The 23,388-nt window shown below is 39.9% G+C and overlaps 1 protein-coding gene, 2 long non-coding RNA genes and 1 pseudogene across 5 annotated transcripts in view; 2 read left to right on the top strand and 2 right to left on the bottom strand.

The window, feature by feature from the left end:
• LOC147572461 (uncharacterized) overlaps window positions 1–10,356 on the top strand; it is a 33,243-nt gene extending 22,887 nt beyond the window's left edge. Inside the window, exons 2-3 of the long non-coding RNA XR_015246448.1 lie at window positions 4,672–4,777; window positions 10,199–10,356. This is a non-coding gene — a long non-coding RNA (uncharacterized LOC147572461). The remainder of the gene's footprint in view (window positions 1–4,671; window positions 4,778–10,198) is intronic.
• BROX (BRO1 domain and CAAX motif containing) lies at window positions 642–23,377 on the bottom strand. 3 transcript variants are annotated; one of them, XM_086694810.1, is made up of 13 exons: window positions 23,017–23,377; window positions 20,377–20,493; window positions 16,554–16,660; window positions 15,869–15,965; window positions 13,492–13,587; window positions 12,298–12,370; window positions 10,559–10,664; window positions 9,768–9,857; window positions 7,731–7,816; window positions 5,496–5,577; window positions 5,037–5,187; window positions 4,023–4,182; window positions 642–2,773 (listed from the first exon to the last, which is right to left on the bottom strand). In XM_086694810.1, exons 2-13 carry the CDS (start codon window positions 20,475–20,477, stop codon window positions 2,687–2,689), a joined length of 1,236 nt encoding a protein of 411 aa, XP_086550936.1. In that variant the 5' UTR covers window positions 20,478–20,493; window positions 23,017–23,377; the 3' UTR covers window positions 642–2,686. The 3 variants fall into 3 exon arrangements, with proteins under 3 accessions (XP_086550936.1, XP_086550937.1, XP_086550938.1); XM_086694811.1 differs by lacking the exon at window positions 23,017–23,377 and adding an exon at window positions 22,536–22,656; XM_086694812.1 differs by lacking the exon at window positions 23,017–23,377 and adding an exon at window positions 22,355–22,488.
• LOC112864856 (U6 spliceosomal RNA) lies at window positions 14,646–14,746 on the bottom strand (annotated as a pseudogene).
• Window positions 18,264–22,424, top strand: LOC147572462 (uncharacterized). The gene is made up of 3 exons (XR_015246449.1): window positions 18,264–18,395; window positions 19,005–19,056; window positions 22,243–22,424. It is a non-coding gene; the product is annotated as an uncharacterized LOC147572462 (long non-coding RNA).
• Window positions 23,378–23,388: the final 11 nt, after the last annotated feature.

Here is a 23,388-nt window from a genome sequence, read left to right on the forward strand (position 1 = left end):
TTTCGTTCTACAATTCAGAGTAGGCTCCCCTTGTTTTAGTCTCTTTAGTTTGCTACTAAACTGTTTTTTAAAATAAAAATGTAAATGCTGAGCAAATTACTCAAGTATCACAAGTCCGTCAACACAAAATCACGGTAACCCACGTGACATTGCAAGTTTATTTTTATGCACATGTTAAAAGAGGTAGGAAATGTGTGATTTTGTAAAGCACACCCTGGAAAATGAGGCACCATTTATGAATGGGGTTGTATTTCTCAGTACATTTATACAGTACTGGAAACCCACCTCAACTTTCCAAAGGACAGCTTTCTACAGAGCACAGCACAGCCACAACGGGCTCTCCAGCCGAGTCTCCCACAGTCCACAGAACTGCATGGTGCTGGACTGTGCTGAGGAAGGGAGACACAGGCCAACTCCGATCCTACTTTGCCATTCAGTGGCGCTAAGTACCAAGAAACAGAAATAAAAGCCAAATAGATTGAGGAGCGTTGAATATTTAATGAACTCATGTAGCGTAAAACAATACAAATGTGTGTCATTTTAAAACTTTACTGTGAAGAATTAGGGTTTTTGCATTGTATTAATGGTAACTGGTTTAGTAAGTGTAAAAATGTTTATCGAAAAACAAAATCCCAATGAAATTATAAGTAAAATTACTTTTATTTTCATAAATAAAAAGATAATGCATTATACAAACAACACTTTTGTTGGCGGTCATTATCCAGTTTAAACGAAGGGCGAAAATATACGCAACACTTAACACAAAGTTACACCCTCTACAACCTTCATGCAGCTGCTTGATGTGTGTCACCTTCCCAAATTTCCAACGCCACTTCAAAGAAGATATATAATGGGGTATTTTAGTCACAAAGCGTCACTTTTGCTCAGTCAACACAGTATTTCTTACTTGCTCATGTCGAAGTTGCCAATTATTGATTTAAAGTAATACCAGTATTTCCTGCATTTTACAAAAGCACTGAACATATGACATGTTTTCATTCCATATATGGTAGTATAACCCCCAAGTGTCAACGTGAAAATTTAGCAACTAGGTTAATGAGTACTAGTACCCAAGATAAATAGGTCCTACGAGGCCGAGAAGAACAAGCCGGCACAAGTTTAAAGTTTTGTCCATAAATGGCAAACAGCAAACAGACGAGTGATTTTGTAGTGTCACGTAATATACAGTGAAATTTCATTAAAGTATGTTTCTGTAGACAGCAAAATAAAGGTAAAAGTCCAGTTATTACTCCACTTATTCTAGAAACTGCAGTTTCAAATATTAAATGCTATACACTAGTTATTAGCGTTTCCGTATATTAAAAAAAACTCTCACTGATTCTTTGTAGTTTTCAAGAGTGAAAACTACGACTTAAGTAATTCTTTGCACATAATACTGATTCAGGTAGGAATAATCTCTTTATTCTTCACCATGAAATGTTTACTCCTATTTCAACACCTTATGCAGATTTCACTTGTCTGTCACAGGGCTACCACGTGGAGTCAATGGTTTACCTACGTAAGTGTTGAGCAGAGTGCCGGGCACGTAGTAAGCTCTCAATATACACTATTTCTATTAAGTGAACCAATCTGTCATTTGTAATAGGAAAATTAGCTAACGCCCCAGAAGAATAATCAAAAAAGATAATACTACAGACGTGTGACTTTTGTTAAAGCAGCATGCATCCACTATTTCCCAAGTCTGTGTACACGCTAAACTGTTTCAAATATTACAAGCTGATTTTAAGTTCATACTATATGTTTGCTCTTGTTTTTGCTATGGCCTTTGGCCTAAAGCAATACGATTCTGATAGGATGTGTAAATTAGAAGACCATATAGAAATAACGCACACTGAAATCAGTAACGAAGGCATCTTAACCATAACTTCTGTGACCAAAAAGTAGAGTTAGCAGTGTAATTCAGGACAACCTATCTCGCTTAGGGTTGATGTTTTTTCTTTACATCGTGAAATACCTGACTTCTGCAAAAACGTTTCATTGTGTTCTCTCACATGGGAACATGAAGAGCTGTCACAAAGTTCTGTCCTCGAAGTAAAAAACCCATTAGAAAAAGTACTTGTAAAAATCACTGTAGGTTTATTGAAGCTGAAGTAAAGTGCAGGGCTACCAGAACAGAAGTTCTTAAATGGTCTCAAAATACCTATAATCACTGATTTTTTGGAACAAATTATAGCTTCTTACAAATGTAAGGGATGTGAAGAGAACACAACAAGTCTGTGTGACAACATAATGGAAAGAGGAAGAAAACTGTTAAAAACCAACTCCTGTCATTCTTCTGGTATCAGGTAAGAGGAAGGAAAATAAAACTTTTTGTGTGTGAAGATAGACATACCTGATGCCACGTGATTCTGGCCTATATTAACCTGAAACTTACTACAACCCAGACTTTGAAGAAAAAAAAACCCAACCCCCAAATACGCCCTTCAGGGGCACAGTAAAATCTTTTACATGTTGTCCTGATTAAAAAGGGTTTGGAAACAAAGCATGAAACATCTCTCCTATATTAAAAATCAAGAACAAATAAACTGAAGGCAGATTCCCTCCGAATGTACTAAATCATTCTACGGGCTTCAGAGAAAACCTTTTAAGAAATACGAACTGAAGTCCCAGGGTTTATCTTATCTACTAGTAGAGAAATTCGAAGTGCACATTTTATCAGTGTATTTTAGGAGATGGAACATCCCGTGTCCTTCTGAGGTCTGGTATCTGGTTCTCTGACAGGCTTCACTGCTTCTTCTGCTTTGGGTTTGGTCTAGGGAGAAAAAAGAAATACAGTTTTAAGTACATAATAAACTAAGATTTGGAAAACAAACACTAGGTCTTTTCCACCTTAGACTTTTTATTTTTATTTATCTTTACTTTTATTTTTTTTATGTTTATTTTATTTTTGAGAGAGAGAGAGACAGAGACAGAGCGTGAGCGGGGGAGGGGGAGACACAGAATCCAAGGCAGGCTCCAGGCTCTGAGCCAGCAGTACAGAGTCCGACACGGGGCTCAAACTCACGAACCGTGAGATCCTGACCCGAGCCATAGTCGGACGCTTGACTGACTGAGCCACCCAGGCGCCCCCACCTTAGGCTTTTTAAAGATGTTGTATTAAATTATCCAACGCTGAAATTAACAAAGCTTTTCCAAACGCTACATATCAATTCAATTTAAGAAGTAATCAGAAAGCAACGCTTCAGTGAAGATGAAAACCTAGGCAGGCAAACATCAAGCTAATGGTGCTTGCACTCTTTCTGAGGACGGAGAAACTGAGTGATGAGTCTCTGCATGTGGAACTGGTAAGTTTGAAAATATCTCAGGACAGTAACAGGCTACTTCGTATTGCATTATTTTAGAGGCTGACCAGGATAAAAAGACAGTCATTTTAAGTACTAATGGTTTCAGAATGGGTAGGAAATTATATAAAAACCCAATGTCAAGGAAGGAGCTATGGCTGCAAATTAATTCCCATTCCCTATTTTTCACAGACCCCTCCTCTTCGGGCAGTCAGACCATAAATTTCCCACTTAATCTCATCTTTGATTTAGTACACCAACATGTACTTAGATATAAATGAATAAAAGCAGTCTTATTTTACCCCTGGATGATTTAATGGAACGTTGAAATAAGGTCAAATCTTCAAATACCCTGCAGCAGCTAAATCAAAAACAGAATATTGCTATAGCAATATAAACACGGATAAGCCATCCATCCTTAGACGACTTCTCCCACATGTTCCTAAAGGAGGCTCCGATAAATTGTAAAAAGATAATGTGTTGAAAACAGCCTCAGTTATGTAAGAAATCAGAAGATAATTAAGGCCTAGAGATTGAATCTCTGACACAATTCAACAACACACATCACACCAACACTGCAGTTAGCTAACTTAACATTTAGACAAAGATACATATGTGTATATATCTAGATCTACTTAAGTAGAGAAAAATAACAAAATGCTAACTCTGAATTCTCTTTTTAAACCTCTGTGAACAAACGGAAAAAAGCCAGTCTCGTACACTGTCATCCTTGGGTCTTTTGGTGAGATCAAACGAGGCCAGCGTTTCCGGTGTCCATTGTGCACTTGTCGGAGGGAATTCAAAAGGTACAGGCTCTACGAGACCGTAATTTGCTTTGAGTTCCAGCTGTGGGGCTTCTGTTGGAATTTTTTGAAAGTAACTGCAAAAAGCAATTTAAACAGCAATTCATTCATTCATTAACTACTTGAGCGGCTATTGTGTTCAAGGCCCTGTGCAAGAAAGAGACCATTTAATGATAGGACAGAGAAGATTCTCCTGCCTCATGCGGCGTGCATGAGTAGATGAGACACTCAGGAAACCTGTCCACTACAATGCAATGTAACAGAAGCTCTGACGGACATCACATGCCGTGAGAACATGCTGTCGGGGGAAGAGGGAGGTTCAGGAATGCTTTCCAAAACGGGTAAGGCAAGTTATACTAGGCATATTTGACGAAGTAAAAGGGCTCGGTATGACCAGGTGCGGCATGTTAAGGGGCAGACTGTAAAGAGAAAAAGCAGGGACAAGACAGATTCTACCCATCTACATAGGTGGTCATCTGCAGTTTGAACAATGCTGACCTCACAATGGAAAACTGCTTGACAGGACTAGGCAGGATGGACAGAAAACCCATTTCCCTGCTTTACAGGTGGCTGTGAGCAGGATGGGATGCCTACGTGAGAGCAGCAGAGAAGCTCCATATAACTCGCAGGGAAGAAACACCAGGGAAATGAAGAAGAGAAAACTGAGACACTGTAAGTGAGCTCTTTGTTAATAACCTACGTTAAAATTGTAACATCTGCTTTTATATGTATCAGAAGCAGGTTGAAGCGAGGTCCAACAGGAGGGAACTTTACCACCAATTTAAAGAGAAAATTCGAGTTGAGTGCAATGTGACACAAAGTGGGGCAGAGACTGACTGGGAGCCTGTGACAACAGTATTGCTATTTAAACGCTGTGACTGTAGATACACACGCTAGCATTCGTACTGCCAAAACACCGAGCTGTACTCACATGAACCCATTCTCTCTCTGACACTTCTCTAGGGTGTTTGTCACAAGATTTCCGAGCTTCCGAAAGAACAAGTGTCCTGAGGGTCTGACCGTTGGCCCAGGTCCCTTGGTTTCTCCATATTCTTTGCACAGTACTTCTGCCTTTGCATAAACTGCAGGTGAAAGGGATATAAAATCATCTGCTTATTGTTTATACTAAGGAAGCTTTAAGTCAGAGATGATGGCAACTTTTCTGCTCCTTACCTAGTGTGACAGTGATACCAGTAATAGAGTAAGGGAAAGGGGCTGTTTTCTACAGGTTTTCTGGTTTTTGAAACGTTGTTTCTCTCTCTCCAGTTCCTCACTTGAGTTCCCATCCTCTTTCATGAACTCAGCCAAAATCTCTTTTAACTGCCTATTTCTTTCATGATAAAACTTTTGTGTTTAAGAAGGGCGTTAATATTCTGGCAGCAATACTTACATTTTTCTGCTTCTTGGAGAGACCGGATTGCTTCGCCACATTTATCACTAGCCAACAAAGTCTGACCATGATAACAGTAAGCCTGATAAAGGAAGAAATTCTTATTCATTCTCTCCCCAAACAATGCTTTCTGCTATCATTGTTTTATAAATGCATCAGATGAAGCGGACCTTCATCCACTGTTTGAATATCAATGGCATCCCTTACATTTCTTTACTTGAATAAGCTTCCCCCAATCTCTGCTAGTATAAAAAAAGTGGGACTATGTCACGCTTTGAACCAAACTAACCTTCTAACCATGGGGTGAGAGGAAAAAGGATTTTCTTTTAACATATGTATATTTTTATTTTGGAGAGAGAACGTGAGCAGGGGAGAGGAGCAGAGGGATAGAAAGAGAATTCCAATCCCAAGCAGGCTCCGTGCTCAGCGTGGAGCCCAACGCGGGGTTCGATTCCAGGATCCTGGGCTGGGATCCTGACCTGAGCCAAAATCAAGAGCTGGATGCTTAACCAAGTGAGCCACCCAGACGCCCCGCAAAATTTAATGTTTGTGCTTTTTTTTTTTTAAGATTTATTTATTTTTGAGTGAGAGCGCAAGCAGGGAAGGGACAGAGAAAGAGGGGGACAGGAGACCTGAAGTGGGCTCTTCCATGACAGCAGCGAGCCCAAGGCGCGGCTAGAACTCACGAACCACGAGGTCATGACCTGAGCCAACATCAGACTCTCAACCAACTGAGCCACCTGGGAGCCCCAAAAGTACTTTTTTTTTTTTTAAATTTTTTTTTTTCAACGTTTATTTATTTTTGGGACAGAGAGAGACAGAGCATGAACGGGGGAGGGGCAGAGAGAGAGGGAGACACAGAATCGGAAACAGGCTCCAGGCTCTGAGCCATCAGCCCAGAGCCTGACGCGGGGCTCGAACTCACGGACCGCGAGATCGTGACCTGGCTGAAGTCGGACGCTGAACCGACTGTGCCACCCAGGCGCCCCCAAAAGTACTTTTCAATAATGAAATTGGTTTTTAAGATTTGGGCACTGCAGATAAAGGAGGGAAATTACTGTGCTAATGCAGAGGGACAGGGAGGGAGGATTCTAAGGTTAATAATAACTAAACAGGTTTCAAGAGAAAGGTTATTAGCCTGAAAAAGAACATGCTCACTCTAAATGTCTGTATCAAACCTAAGCATTGCACATGGTCCAACACTGTATGCCTGAAAACAGATCCCAAGGTAGAAGAAATAAAAGTATCTACCCGGGTCTGAAAAAGGTGTTTGATTATCTCTCACGTGATATTCTAACCAACAAACAAGTGAGTTTGTTTGGTGGGTGGAAGACACTGATAAGTAACTTCTAAAAGAGTGCTTATTAAGGTTTCTTCACAGACTGAGGGGATATGTTGTGTGGTATGCCTTAAGATCAGGATAAGTAAATATCTTCTTCAATGTACAAGATGAAAGGAGAGAATTCTCATTAAGTATACAGAGGTTCCAGCTTAAAAGTGGGTTTGAGGGGCACCTGGGTGCTTCAGTTGGTTAAGCGTCCAATTCTTGGTCTCAGCTCAGGGCATGACCTCATGGTTTGGCTTGGTGCTGACACATGGAGCCTACTTGGGATTCTCTCTCTCCCTCTCTCTCTGCCCCTCCCCCACTTATCTTCTCCCTCTCTCTCTCAAGATGAAAAAGTAAACTTTATAAATATAGACATAAATATATATATTTATATATTAATTTTATATTTACATAAACACACATAAATACATAAATAAAATAAATAAACTTTAAAAAGAAGTGGGTTTTAGGGGGCCTGCCTTGGTTGGTTAAGCATTCAACTTTGGTTCAGGTCATGATCTTGCAGTTTGTGAGTTCGAGCCCCATGTTAGGCTCTGCTGACAGCTCGCAGCCTGGAGCCTGCTTCCGATTCTGTCTCCCTCTCTCTCTGCCCCACCCCTGCTCACACTCTCTCTCTCAAAAATAAATAAAAATTAAAGAAATAATAATAAAAAATACTAAAAAGTGGGTTTGAATCAAATAGTAATTCCATCACTATAACCCAGGGCTACAATTCTCCGTCATCTCTTTCCACCCACCTCAGCTCACAAGAGTTGCACTGGCTGTCGGTAAACATTTGACAGCTTTCCATTATTTATGCAATGCTAATTTACAAAATGACAGACCTAGCAAGCACGGGGCTAGAAAGACAGTAAATTTACACTGGTTTTCAGGTTATCAGTACTTACATAAGCCGTGTAGAAACACATTTTCAAGTGAAGATATTTTCTCCATTTAGCAGAGTATGCAGGCTCCAAACTGGATAAAGCATGATCTAAAGTTACATTTTAAAAAGCAAAATATAATTTCACCCCGATTCACTAGAAGATTTTTAGTTCATGTGTTCATGATCATTTAGTTCAGATGCTAAAAGCAGAATGCCATTCAAGTCTAAAACTCAAGCATTTACATATTTTCTAAAAAAAACTTTGCTTTAAAGTGATTTTCCCATAACTATACTTTAACTGCGTAATAAGACTGTTTGAATACCATGTCACCTCCTTTGATAGGTAATGCAACTTAGGCTTAAAATAATGATAAAAATAGAACTTTAAGAAAAATATAAATTACACTGTTACACTTTTTCCTTTCGTTATATAATATAGCAAACTGCATAGTGTGCTAACCCCAGTCAGCAGCAGACACTCTCCTTCCTGGTCCATCGCCCCAGGCTGAACCTTCCCTAACACGCACATTCACATCCTGCCAACTTCTCTCTCATCCATTTCTCCTCTGCTCCCTACTTCTCTGTTTTGTCAAAGCTTCTGTCCCTCCACAGACTACGATCCCTTCTTCCTTAACACTAAGTGGAGTCAGCCTTCACCTCACAAGCCCATTTCTCATCCTGCAATTATAGGGATTTTTTTAAAAATTTTTTTTTAACGTTTTTATTTATTTTTCAGACAGAGAGAGACAGAGTATGAACAGGGGAGGAGCAGAGAGAGAGGGAGACACAGAATCTGAAACGGGCTCCAGGCTCTGAGCTGTCAGCACAGAGCCCGACGCGGGGCTCGAATTCACGGACCGTGAGATCGTGGCCTGAGCCGAAGTCGGACGCTTAACCGACCAAGCCACCCAGGCACCCCTCTTTTTTTTTTTTAAACATTTTGTTTTTGAAAGAGTACAAGTGGGGGAGGGGCAGAGACAGGGGGACAGAGAATCCAATATGGGCTCTGTGCTGAGAGCAGTGAGCCTGATGTGGGGCTTGAACTCAGGAACTGTGAGATCATGACCTGAGCCGAAGTTAGGCTCAACCAACTGTCACCCAGGTGCCCCTATAGAGCTTTTCTAAATTCAAATCCAATCAAAACAGATTTGCTTTATACCTTTTCATGGGTCCATGATCTACCAAATAAAAGCCAAACTTCTAAGGCTACAAACCAATTCATGATCTCACACGTGCAAACTTTCCTAACCTTTTCTCCTATCACTCATCCTGTGCCTCAGCTAAGAGCATCTGTTTAAAGGTCCCAGAATGTGCCAAATTCTTCTATCTCTGTACATACTATAGAATGTTCTACTTTTCCCATATGCTAAAGCTTCCTAGCAAACTCAAAACTTCTATTTATATTTCAAAATAAGGCCCAAACACCACCTTTTCATAGAAAGCCTCCTCTAGCATGCCTGGATCCTTGAGGTTTTCATTTCACTGCTGTAGTCACATCTTATCTTACGCTATTATAATGTGGTTACACATTTGTTTCCTTCCCTAGATGTGACTCTGTCTATACACTGATCTTTGTATAGCTAGCAACTCGAGTAGTAACCATCCCATAAACAAAAATAAATGCATGTTTCCTGAATAAGTGAATGAAAAGAATAACAGGCTACTGAGAAGACCTGAGTTCTAGTCCTAACTTCCCAGCCTGCTAACAGTTAAATTATAGGTTAGTTATATTAATTCTCTGGAGTTTGGTTTCATGACAACCATAAGGTTATTATAAAGACCCAAAAAACTTCAAAACTAAAACACCTGTGTAATTATTACATATAACTGGTTACGAACTATAACACTGGCCTCTCCATTAACAGTTATGCAGCATATTAACTGTGAACAGCTCTCATTCTTTTAACCAAGATTAATAAAATAATGTGGACATTATTCCAGTTTTGCAAATGAAGAAATAACCTAGAGAATCTTTTTGTTTTGCTTATTCCCTATTAAACCATGAGCTTAATCTGAACATCTAAAGACTAAAAATACAACAAGAGAATTATAAACTCACCAGCTTTTTGATAGAAGTTGGCCGTCTCATATGCCAGTGCAGCAATTAGGCCGGGCGCGTGTTTCAGTTCAATTGCTCGAGCGATTGTTACTGTCACCAAAGCACAGCAAAGTGAATGCATAATTAAGTTCACTTGCATTCATACTAAGTTAACTGTAATAGCAAAAGCCATGCCAACAATCTATTTGGCATTTTAACAATTTGTCAAGAATTTTAACAGGAAAAGTAAGTTACAAAAAGTGCAAACAGAAACAGAAAACACTAATAAGCTTGCTGGTTCTGACACTATTTCTTTAAATCACTAGCTAATTACTAGATCACAAAAAACTACTACTACAAAGTAGCGTGTCAGAGGAAAACGAATCCCTCCAGGGCACTGGAATTTGAAAGAAAAACAAAAAGCCTACAAAGTTTCTTTGTTGCTTTTACAGAAGTCTTCATTTATTTCCTGCCACTGAAAGGTGAAGAAAGGCAAGGCAAACAGTGGAAGAGAAAAAGAAATGAGCAAGGGAGATCAGGGAAAAGAGGAGCTACATAATTCATCTGTTGCTGTCAGAAATGGCACGAAATTAAAATCCTTCTTAAAAGATCCGTTAAACTGCAAGGCCTTTTCCTATAAACCATGCATGAAGGCAAATGCTGACAGTGAAATTATTCCTCACTAGAAATTTCTCAAGATGTGAAACTCAAATTCAGCTAATTCTGATTAAAAAAAAAGAATTAGATGCCAGTAGAGATTTCTTCAAAAAAAAAAAAAAAAAAAAAGCACAATCTTACAATATTTAGGATACCTTCTTGAGCTTCTGCCTGACACTGGACAACATAAGCTTCCAGGAGCCGTGCCTCTAAATCCCTCCCCTTCTCTACAGGTGTAATGAGCTTTGGGATATGACTTTCCTGAGAGAGAAAGAGAAACAAAAATAAAGAAGTCAAATTTTATTTTAACCCAATTGTTACAGATAAACAAAATGGAAGTTATTAGACATTCAATTTGGGGATTTATCAGAAACTCAGGGGGTATCTGGCTGGCTCAGTCAGTAGAGCATGCAATCCCTGATCTCGGGGTTATGAGTTCAAGCCCCACAGTGTTTCAAATAAAAGTCTTGAAGGGGGAAGAAAAAAAAGAAAAGAAAAATTCCGGACAGCAAAATTGTGTAAAGAGGAGTGATATTAAGCTTATAGAGAATAAAAGTTCCTGTATACTAAAACTTAAAGCTTCTCATAAACTTCTGCAAACTTTGGGCCAAAATACATAGCTTAGATATGCAGGTCGTATTTTCATCTCAGAAAATGTTTAACTGAAACAGTAACCAAAGTTCTCTTTTGCATGATGGCTAGAATTATTCACTCATTAATAATAGCAGAGTCTAAAGAAGTCTATAATTTAATAGATAACTCAGGATCACAGGTTTTTAATTACTGTAAAAACATCTTTTTTTTTAATGTTTATTTATTTTGAGAAAGAGAGCATGAGCTGGGGAGGGGGGAGGGAGACGAAGGGAGAGGGAGGGAGGGAGGGAAGGGGGCAGAGAGAGAGAGAGAGAGAGAATGAATCCCAAGCAAGCTCTGCACTGTGCAGACGCAATGCTCAATCTCACGACCAAGAGAGAAATCAACATCTGGGTCCTTAACCAACTGAGCCACCCAGGCGCCCCCTGCATCCTATTTTATCATGAGAGAGCCCATCATTGGCCTCTGGAAGGCGTTCAGTAAATATCAGTTTAATTAGAATGAAGTGGGGGTAATCCTGATTACTAAATACATTAGTCTTTTCTCTAATTTCCATCACAGCTCCAGGCAATTTAATATAATGAGTGCAGGCTGACTGCCCTTCAACATTTTCACTGAGATACAGAGAATACACTCAGAAGTTCAGTTTTGCAGGACCATGACTATCCTGGCAACTGCTGCACCCAGATGGTAAGAACCATCAATGTGTGTACTTTGTTTTCTCCTGTCTTTTCCAAAGAGACAGGTGATTCCAGCTTGAGTTTTCCAATCGTAAAAGTCACTGATAGGGTGTGTGACTAGCTCAGTCAAAAGAACATGTGACTCTAGCAAGAGAGAGCACAAGCGAGGGAGACAGAGAGAAAGAAAGCGGCTCATGCAGGCTCCATGCCCAACGCAAAGCTCGACGCAGGGCTCAATCCCAGTACACGGTGATCACAACCTGAACCAAAATCAAGAGTCAGACACTCCACCAACTGAAACACCCAGTTGCCCTGAGCATGTGACTCTTGACCTTGCGGTCCTGAGTTCAAGCCCCACGTTGGGTACTGAGATTACTTAAACAAAAACTTTAAAAAATAAAAATAAAAAACAAAATTAACTGATGACTCTCTGAAATGAAGACATGTGAGATTCTGTAACTGGCTGCACTCATCAACAAAGTACTTAACGTAAGAAAAACAGGACGTACGGTAGATTCTTTTTACATAGTGAAATAATTCTTTCCTCCAGCCCCCAAAGGAAGAAAATTTAATCAAGAATTAAAGCAAGAGGAATACATGTTACTGTCATATTACTTTACCTTTAAATGTTTAAAAATCCCCGCTGCAATTTTTAGGCTTCGATGGACTTCTTTTGCTTCATCTTCTGTTATGCTTAAAGACAGTGATTACGTCAGTTAGAGGATGAATCCTGTTTCTTGTATTAAAACCAACAACTAGTGAATTATCATAAAACCAAATTAGTCATTTGTTTCTCACTAGTGTCTCACTAGTGGTGAGACAATTAATTGTCTGATTTAATTGTCTGATTTGACAATTAAAAAAGTAACAAATGCACATGAGGAATATCCAGAGAAGATACTACAAATTAAAAAAAAGAAAGACTCTATCTATAGGTCTAGTTTTTCCTTCCAGATAATGTTCTGTGCATTAAACAAGTTCAAAATATTCTACACTTGGTGCATGCACACACTTAAAAAAACACACACACACACAATATTCACTATTCTGCTCATTTTAATCATATAAATTACTTTAGACATAATTTTACAACAGCACGTACAATTCAACTTTATTTTTTAAGATTTTATTTTTAATGTTTACACCCAACATGGGATTCTAATGCACAGCCCTGAGATCAAGAGTCACGTGCTCTACTGACTAAGCCAACCACGTGCCCTGACAATTCAACTTTATTTTGAAATAGCTGCATATTATACACATGTTCACATGTACCACAGCTCATAGTTGCCAGTTTCACATTGCTGACATCCACGTCTACTATTATAAAAACTGCATCTTATTTCATGTCACAATTCTTTAATCCTTCAAAACATTTTTCACATACTTATCTTTGTATTTCTTTTTCTAGGAGCTGCCTGTTCATGTCCTTCACTTATTTTCAATTGATTTGTTGATCCTTTCCTTTCCTCTTTATTTTCCATTACAAAAACAATTTGTCACATGCATTACGATTTTTTTGACCATCTGTCATTTGTTTTTAACTTTATTTATGGTACTTTTATGCAGTCCAATATTCAATTTTTTCCTTTTCTTGGTATAGGGTTTCATTTAGATAAGACCTCTGACAAGATTAATTTTTCTTTCCAACACTGGGCTCCATAATTCTGACACTTAAAACACTAACATTATGAGGCAACCTCGCACTTAACAGAAGTGGTACTTTTTATCAGTAGCTTAGACTTTTTAATAATGAAACTCCATATACTTGAAAAAATAACACATATGCATATAACCCTCCCCTTTAGACTTACTTTTCTTTTCCAGCCAGTCTTGAAGCATATTTGGTATACCATAAAGCTACATTAAATCCCATGGAAATTAATTCAAAAACAGCATCCTGCTGGGCACTAGAATTATAAACATGTTCATTAACTTCTGTCAATTACTGACACATCTCTATATGAAGCCTATTGTACGTTGAACTCAAAATTATAAAAACTATATGCTAATTGGAAAAATGAAGAAAACAGTCCTTATGATTAGTGACTAAAAACAATAGCCCACTATGTACTTCATGATAGTAAACATGTGAATAGTAGGTTCTCAAAGGTTATTGTACACAGAGTAGTTTTAAAAATATAAATTTGGGGGACTTAACTCCAGAGAATCAGAAAGTCTGAGAGGGGCCCAGAATCTACACTTTCAGTAAGTAACCAGTTGACTCTGGAGTGGGTGGTTCTTATACCACATTTTTTAAAAAATGGAATTCAGAGGAGACACTGCTTCAGGCTAGAATGATTCAAGAAGGTTTCATGGTATAGACAGTCTCTGAATTGTGCCTTGAAAGATGGTGGGAAGGGAAGCAGAAGGACATCCCAGGTGAGGGAATGATGCTATTAAAGGCACAAGAAGGATCAACATTTTTCTGAGAGCAGTGACCCACCTAGCATGATGGAGCACATGGTTTGCAAAAAAAAATCGAGGAGCAGGTCAAAAAGCCAAACAGAAGTGAAACTGGTAAAGACACTGAATACCAAGCCTATCAGTACATGCATCACAAAGAAAAAGGTCTTAAAAACAAGCATATTCCTTCAGATTCTATTACTAAATATGACACAAAGAAGATGACAAGGGCTTACTAAAGCAAATAAGGTAATGCCAATTTTTAAATCACTATTGTTCTGAAAAGACCCTGGAAATTCTTCATCTGTCTCAAATGATGAAAACAGAAGTAATACCCTTATTTTATACACATAATACTAACACACAGAAAAATGAGCCAAAAAGAAACTAGAATTGTGATTCCACTTTGTTATTTTCTATTTAACTGTTGCCACCATCATTAAAGGAATAGAGAAAGGGACGTTTTTTAGATTAAAAAAAAGGGGGGGTGTTATAAAACATTAGTCGTTCAAAAATAACTTGTGATATCCTGTTTAACGTAACATACAAAATATTGACACTTTTTTTTTAATGGAATTTCACAAATTCGTGTGTCATCCTTGAGCAAGGGCCATGCTGATCTCTGTACTGTTCCAAATTCAGTGTATGTGCTGAAGTGAGCACTAAACAAAATTTATAATTTTTCTTTTTTTTAAAGTAAACTCTAGGCCCAACGTGGGGCCTGAATTCATGACCCCAAGATCAAGAGTTGCACGCTTTACCAAATGAGCCAGCCAGCTCCCCCCGCTCCATGAACAAACTCTTAAAACCGTTTTACCCCACTGAAAAAAATTTAATGCATAGTTTAAAACCTTATTCTTTTCAGCATTCAGAACATTCAAATGAATTACATCTGGTGATCTAGTAGGCATACCTAATTTATTAGTTTACCTTTAAATAATAAGAGAGGTGCACCTGGGTGGCTCAGTTGCTTAAGCATCCAACTCTTGATTTTGGCTCAGGTCATGATCTGATGTGAAGAAGCAGGCATTCACACAGTACAAGACCTGACACAGCGCCTGAGTCCACACTCCTGCCACTGCCATGGCTGCCCTGGGCCTCTCAGCAATCTCCATTTCCTTCCCTTCTGACTTTATACAGTTTTCTACAGCAAACTGAGATCAATATGGCCACTTAACACAATGGTGCTTCAAAAAAAAAAAAAAGTTCAATAAAAATTTAGCACCATTATGATCTGGTTCCTGTTGTAACTAGATCTGTTCTGATTAGTTTCAAGAGTGTGAAGAGAAAGTTTTGAGAGAAAATTTTTTAAAAGAGAAGAAACGGTGAAGAAAAATTAGGAAAAAAATAAAACTATGACTCAAAAGGGTATGGAGCTGGGGTAGAACCCGGGACAAATAGAAAGAGATTGACCAAAGGTATCTGAAGTACCCATCAGAAAACTAGATAAAAATCAAAATTGTGCTCTGCTTAAAGGTAGGCAAAAGATTTGGATTCCAAATTCCCAAACCATTCTTTGCATGTTATTAATACAGCTAAGACTGTTGAATTCTGGGTAATATTTGTATGGATTATCTCACAGATTTGATCCAGGAGAAATAATTTAAATTTTTACTTAATTGAGTATATTAAGAGTTCAGGTCAAACGTTTTTAACCAGCTTCCCGATAGGAGAAAATGCTGATCAGATCTATGTTCTATTTCTTCAGATACAGAGGCAATGGGTTAACCACTGGCCAAATAGTTACAAAAATGGCTTCCACTTAGTACTGTCTGCACTACCTACCTTGGAACCTGTCCTTGTAATGTATCAGTCCACTTGAAATTTTGAATATATCGTAACTTGCTTTCTTGGGTAGATTCATCCAAGGAATTTATGAAACCTGTAAAAAGGTACAGCCTTTTAGTTTTAGAAGGAATATCAGGTATTCTGTTTACAAACTTTTTCAGATAATGACTTTTCCAGATACCTGTAGAAAAGACCTTGCCACCCCTCCCTTTTTATATCTCACATCTCCTTCTAAGGTAACATAATATGAAATATGTACACACTGGGGCGCCTGGGTGGCTCAGTCGGTTAACTGTCCGACTTCGGCTCAGGTCATGATCTCACAGTCTGTGGGTTCGAGCCCCGCATCGGGCTCTGTGCTGACAGCTCAGAGCCTGGAGCCTGCTTCCAATTCTGTGTCTCCCTCTCTCTCTGCCCCTCCCCTGCTCATGCTCTGTCTCTCTCTGTTGCAAAAATAAATAAAAAACATTTAAAAAAAAAAAAAGAAATATGTACACATTTACTTTTCAAAACATTAGAAAGACCAATACCGCCCTTACATTCTCATGTTTCTGAAACTCAAATATACCAAAGAATACAGACTAGAAGACTAGACTATTCAGATTTGTAAAGTCTAAGAATTAAATGTGAACTTCCGCATAGCTGTTTTTCAAAAACTTTGAAGTTCCTATAAATAACTAACCTTGTAAAAGTGAAAAATAGGAATCTGCTGCGTTCTTCATCATTTCTGGATTACAGCTCAAATCAGTGAAGAGTTCAAGCAGTCGTGCTCTGGACGATCTCAAGTCACTTATGAGAGACAGAGTAAATTAAGTCATGAATTACGATGAATCTATGTTAAAGTGGATTAAAAGTTTCAATGGTAAAAGCTTTAAAATACCACACACACCCCCACCCCCCCCCCCCCCACACACCCACCCTCCTCTAAGGTATGACTGAGAGTACACAGGAATGAATTTAATTAGCACTAACACTAGGGGTAAGTGAAATTTCTGGTAACAACTGTTTTAAAAGTTGTACTAAAATAAACTCAGTCCAATCCAAGGGGCAAGTCATGTATACAATTATGTAATAAAAATATACATTTTATATTTTAAAAAACATCAAAAGGGGCGCCTGGGTGGCTCAGTCCATTGAGCGTCCGACTTCGGCTCAGGTCATGATCTCGCGGTCTGTGAGTTCGAGCCCCACGTCGGGCTCTGTGCTGACGGCTCAGAGCCTGGAGCCTGCTTCGGATTCTGTGTCTCCCTCTCTCTCTCTGACCCTCCCCTGCTCATGCTCCGTCTCTCTCTCTCTGTCAAAAATAAATAAAACATTAAAAGACATCAAAAAACACCGCCTGGGTGGCTCTGTTGGTTAAGCATCCGACTTCAGCTCAGGTCACGATCTTGTGGTTCTTGAGTTCAAGCCCCCTATCAGGCTCTGTGATGACAGCTCAGAGCCTGGAGCCTGCTTCAGATTGTGTCTCCCTCTCTCTCTGCCCCTTCCCGCTCTCACTCTGTCTCTCTCTCTCTCAAAAATAAATAAACGTTAAAAAAAATTTAAAAACATCAAATAAACACAAGCATTTAAGATGGGAGAAAGGAATCAAGAATTAGTAAATTAAATAGACCAGTTCACAATGCAAATTTTTTGAAAAATAGAAATTTAACAATGTTTACGCAATTCTAGTATCTCCTTACGTTTCAAAACTAGACATGATCTCAATATACTTTATTCAGTAGGAAATCCTGTTTTTATTTCTTTTAAAGGACAATTTCTTTAAAAGTTTATTTATTTAACTTTGGGCAGGGGGAGTGGGGGGAGCAGAGAGAGGGAGAAAGAGAATCCTAAGCAAGCTTCACACTCAGCATGGCGTCCAATGCAGGGCTTGATCTCACAACTGCTAGATCATGCATGACCTGAGCTGGTATCAGAAGCCACCCAGGCGCCCCAAGTAGGAAACTCTACTTTTGAATTGCATTCTAGGGGCACCTGGGTGGTTCAGTAGGTTAAGCGCCCAACTCTTGGTTTTGGCTCAGGTCATGATCTCACAGTTCATGGGTTCAAGCTCCACGCCATTTCCTTCTTGAAATCTCTTCTCCCTTTATTCTACTAACACAAAATATTCCAGGATTTCCTCTTATCTCTAGAAGTGCCTTCTATTTTTTTTTTACATGTCCCCCCGCCCTCCCCCTTTTTTTTAAAGTGCTTATTTATTTTGAAAGAGACAGAGACAGCCCAAGTGGGGAAGGGGCAGAGAAAGCGGGAGAGAGAATCCCAGGCAGATTCTGCACAGCCAGCGCAGAGCCCAACACGGGGCTCGAACCCACAAAACCCTGAACTGAAACCAAGAGTAGGAAGCTTAACCGACTGAGCCACCCATGCGCCCCTGACATGTCCCCTTTCTATTCCCACCTTCAACAATGTTTAGTCTTTGGCTTTTTGCTTTTCTCTCTGAGGTCTTAACTTTGTATCCAATTGGAGATCTACATCCACCAGATGCAGCTTGGTCAGGTTCCAGTTCCACATCTGATTTCAGAAGGTAACTTGCTTAGTGAGGGTTCAGAAATCGTATTAAAGGGACAATGACTGAAGACATTTGTATACAAATGACTAAGACTACACTTAAATTGTAAGCACTGAGAGACTAGGGACTGTATATCCAGAACTTAAAAGGTGCCTAGGATAAAGCACGTACTCAAGGTTCTTTGTTGAGTGAAAGAATACTAACATTTAAAATATTTTAAGATTTACAAGAGGTATGATGTAGCAGTGATTTTTAGAGGACAGTGCAGACTTGATCTTAAATGGTCTAGATGGAATGTTTACTCTTTGGTATCAGCTCCATGAAGGCTTATTCCAAGAAAGCATATACCAACAACTATATACAACTAACGAGAGATGGGATGGTCTACCTTACTAATGTGTCATTGTTGAGTTATTTAACTAGAAGCTAGGCAGGAGTAATTCCCAGACTAGGGGGGAAAAAGAATTCTTAAGGTCTAGACTCAAATAGTTTGCTAGCTATTTCCAAGCAGGCACTCAATCATCATTTGCAACCCAGCTGAGTAAAGTTACGTTCACTTTAAAATTATAGAATTTCAGAAAAATGTACCTTATAAACATCTAATTTAGGCTGTTCATTTTACAGATGAATAATTAGACCCAAAGAAGTTAAGAGACTCATGCTACAGGTAAAACAGGTAAGCTGGGACCAGCCTCTGGGAGTCTAGGATCAGGGGTTGGCAAACTACAGCCTCTAACTCGTTTCTGTACGGCCCACCACTTGTGTTTGCAAAAATCAACAAAGAATATGCAACAGGGGAGCCTGGCTGGCTTAGCTGGTAGAGTATGCGATTCTTGATCTCGGGGTCACGAGTTTGAGCCCCACGTTGGGTGGAGAGGTTACTTAAGAAAAAAAATAAAAAACAAAAAGATTTTAAAAAGAATATGCAACAGCAGCTATACATGACCTCACAAAACCTAAAATGTTTACTATTTAGCTCTTGACAGAAAAAGTTTGATGACCTCTGATCTAGATTAATAAGCCAGTTTTCCCACCTTGTGCTCCAATTACTTTCCAGAAAAAGCAGCAACACTCTCAACTTTCCATTACTGGTGCCATCAAGGTCTTGATCGTCTAGGTTCTGTGTTTCATACAGACAGAATCCTTTTCAACTTCCCAGAGCAAATCAGATACCTGGCCAGTTTACTCCTCCTTTGACGTATCTTTTGCATCTCTTTCTTTTGTTCCAAACTGCTCTACTCACTATCCCTAGAATAAAAGTGTTCCTGACAGAAATGCTTTTCTCTTGTCCCTTCTCACAATCTAAATCAAGTATCAGCAAACCTTTTCTATAATGTTTTGTGGGTCATAAAGTCTCTGCTGATATTACCACTCTGCTGTTGTAGAGGAAAGCAGCCAAATGCAGCCAGAGTAATATGTAAATAAATGGGGTGAGGGGACATGGCTCTGTTCCAATAAAACTTTATTTATAAAACAGGCAGTGGACAAACCTGCAGGACAGTTTGCCAACCCATGAACTGGCATCTGATTTATTTAAACCCCAACTCAAGCCCTTTCTCCTATATGAACACCCTAAAGCCCATTCTAGGTCATCAGGATCTCTCCCTGATCAGAACTCCATGAATCTACTCTGGCTAATTAACCAGATAGCTAATTAACCAGTAGCTAATTAATCTACTACTGGCTAATTAACATCTACATACAACTTTGTGGAGTCTCTTGTACTTCTGTAACATGTAGCTTAACTCCTTCATTGTGATTGGTTTAGCCTCTCTGGGACTCACTGATCTAAAATTACGGACTGCAGCTTAGATGACTGCCAAAGTTTAAATAATCTGTGATTTAAGTCTTCACACATCGTTTATAAGTTTAGAAGTCGTCTAAAGACAGGGACAATGTATTACATATTTCTGTATTGCCCATTCAATACAGAACCTAAAAAAGTACCTTGTATCCAAAAGTGGCTCAATCAGTAGTTATTGAGATTAAAACTAACCTGCATATTTTTGAAGCAGGAGGGCCAGCAGCTACACCATAGTAGTTAAAAGCGACAGGAGCTGTGGCTTTTAATGGGTTCCTATGAAACCAATGTGTCATTTTCTCCAGATGTTTCCTATAAACAAAAAAGGAAGTGTATAAAAATTAAACATAAAACATTTAATAACGTAAACAGTATAAAAATAAAGGTTTACTAAAAACATATATATATATTTTTTAAGTATATATATATATATATATGAAGCATACGCATATATAAATAAAATGCTTTATTGACATGAGTGAATCTTGTTGTAATGTCTATTTATTGTACTCTATATTTTAGAGAGAGAGACTGCATGCAAGTGGGGGGAGTGGGAGAGAATCTTAAGCAGGCTTCAGGCTTAGCATGGAGCCCAATGCGGGGCTCGATCCCACGACCCTGGGATCCTGAGCCAAAATCAAGAGTGGGACACTCAATCAACTGAGCCACCCAGGCGCCCCCTATTTATTGTAGTCTATGTTTAGATCAGGCCTGTAAAAACTTAGCACTTGGAAATTTGTCCACAGTTAACGACCAATGTTATACTGGAGCAGTAATGTTTAAATTTTAATGTGCTTTATAAAAGTCACCTTAGCATGGGGAGAAGGTGGGTCTTGTTAAAATGTTGATTCTAATTCAACAGTCTAGGGTAGGACCTGAGATGCCAATGCTACTGGTCCCCAGACCACCCTTTTGAATAGCAAAGTACTGGAATGTGGTTGGATAGCTGCAAGTAAGGAGGTCACAGGATGAGACCGTAATTTCCAAAACAGGTATAAACAATGACCTTTATTTTTATTTAGACTGCTAGGGTTACTTAAAGTAAATAGGTTTTAAATGAACTATTTCCAACACAGTACTGCTTATGCCAATTAATTAGTTACAGCACGTCTCTATGATAAATACACTTTCCGTGAAATAGCTAATAAGCATCTGTATTTTCGTTAAAAAAAAAAACCCACAATACTTGATCAATAACTTCCATTCTATAAAACCCAAAATATTTGAAAAACTACCTAAGTAAAATGCCAGCTTAAAAAAATGAGGTTCCAGGGCACCTGGGTGGCTCAGCCGGTTAAGCATCTGACATCAGCTTAGGGAATAAACTCGTTGTTCCTGGGTTGGAGCCCTGCATCGGGCTCTGTGCTGATGGCTCAGAGCCTGGAGCCTGCTTCAGATTCTGTGTCTCCCTCTCACTCTCTGCACCTCCCCCGCTCATGCTCTGCTCTGTCTTGTTCTCTCTCAAAAATAAAAAAAAAAAAAAAACATTAAAAAAAAATTAAGTTCCACTCCTTTTTGGTAAAAAACAAAACAAAACAAAACAAAAAACCAACCAAGAACAAACAAACAAAAAACAGCACATCAGTAGCCTAAAAGTCCTTGGGTAGATAATGCAAATACAGAAGGCCTAACTGAACACTTAAATGTGGCGATTAGATTACCGGAACCAACAGACAAGAAATTCTGATAAAGTGTAATTAACTGAAAGACACTATACAATGTTGTTGGTTGACTTTTCTTACTAGGGAAAAATTTCCGTGGGCTGAACAGTATATGAAATACCTCCTTGAGCACCTCCCTTAATATATTTACCTATTCACGACAAAACCAGATATTCAATGCATTGTATGCTCAATGAAAAACTGAGCAAGTTCCCTTGCTCAAAACATTTAACGAGCTCCTTTAAAAATGTATATAAAACCCTCTAAATAATTGCCCCGTATACCAACTTTACAAGTAAATGAATACAGCATGTACGTGCATGTAAATCAAGCTTTCTAGAGGCAAAGGCACACAATACACTTGATTTTGTGACAACAATTTGTCTAATACTCTTTTCAGGCGGCCTTCCACTGCCTGGATGAAAATGTCTGCAGTTCTGTGTATCTTTACTTCAGGAACGAAGAGTAAGTACTGTATTCTCGGCCCGGCCCCATCTTGCCCCTTTGGAGACCTGCCATTCCTGTTTTCAGGAACTCGGAGGGTGGATAGCACAGCGACACGCCCACCCGCAGGTGCAAGGGTACTCTCAGAGGCACCAGCACAACGGCCGGTTAGACGCTGCCACCTCCATCGTCTTGGGTCACTGAAAGGGGACCCCCACTCGCGAGGCCCGGGCCCCCAGAGGAACCTACCTGAGCACCGCCCCCGAGCTCGGAGCGCCCACTTCCTGTTTACCACCCAGCCTCTTCCTCCCCAGCCCGTCCCGTAGAGGCTAGCGGCGACCTTGCGCAGGCGCCAACCCTCGGAGTCCCTCATCGGAACAGGCATTTTTGTGGAAAGCCGATGCTCTCCACCCGGGACAGGCGGGCGGACCACAGCGGAACAAGCGCCCATTTAGTGTGTAAGGTCCTCGGTTGCCAGTGGAGACGCTGGCAAAGGGATTCGGCGATACTGTCGAATACGAATACGATTGATTCGCAGAGCCAACATTCATTTTCTCCCTTTCGGTTGTTTCAAGGCAGTAGAAGACTTTTTTAGATCCCTATCCGGGAGTCTATGGAGACTGCAAAACGCGTATAAAGGGCGGGGAGGTGACCCTATCGCTTGGGACTCCAGGTTAACGCCAGGGGTAGGGGTATTTCTGGGAAACGCCCATTCTCATGACAAACTTACTGGATTTGTCGGGAGTCTGTGCAGCAATCCTCCTGATGGAAGAATGGCAATGTCCGAGTCCGAAAACGAGACAGAGGAAGGCGGGGAGCTGAGGCTGCCGAACCAGGCCTGCGCAGAGCCGGAGTCACGTGGCCCGGGCCGCCATGACAGCTACCGAGGCGGCAGTGCTCGCCGCTTAGGGGCGGAGGCGCCGCGTGTCGCGGCCCCCTCAGAGCTCTCCGTTTCTCAGCCCCGTCCTAGCTTCTCTTCCCCACTCTTTCCTCATGAGTTGCAGTTCTCTTCTCCCGAGAGGAAGAGAGGAGGCGGCCGGGCCTCGAAACCCGAGGAAGAAGGCCGCAATAGCGATGGCGGCCCTCGGGGGAGCGGGGCGGC

Source organism: Puma concolor, chromosome E4 (genome assembly GCF_028749965.1).
Source record: "Puma concolor isolate L17-30 chromosome E4, mPumCon1.1.hap2, whole genome shotgun sequence".
Taxonomy (NCBI): domain Eukaryota; kingdom Metazoa; phylum Chordata; class Mammalia; order Carnivora; family Felidae; genus Puma; species Puma concolor.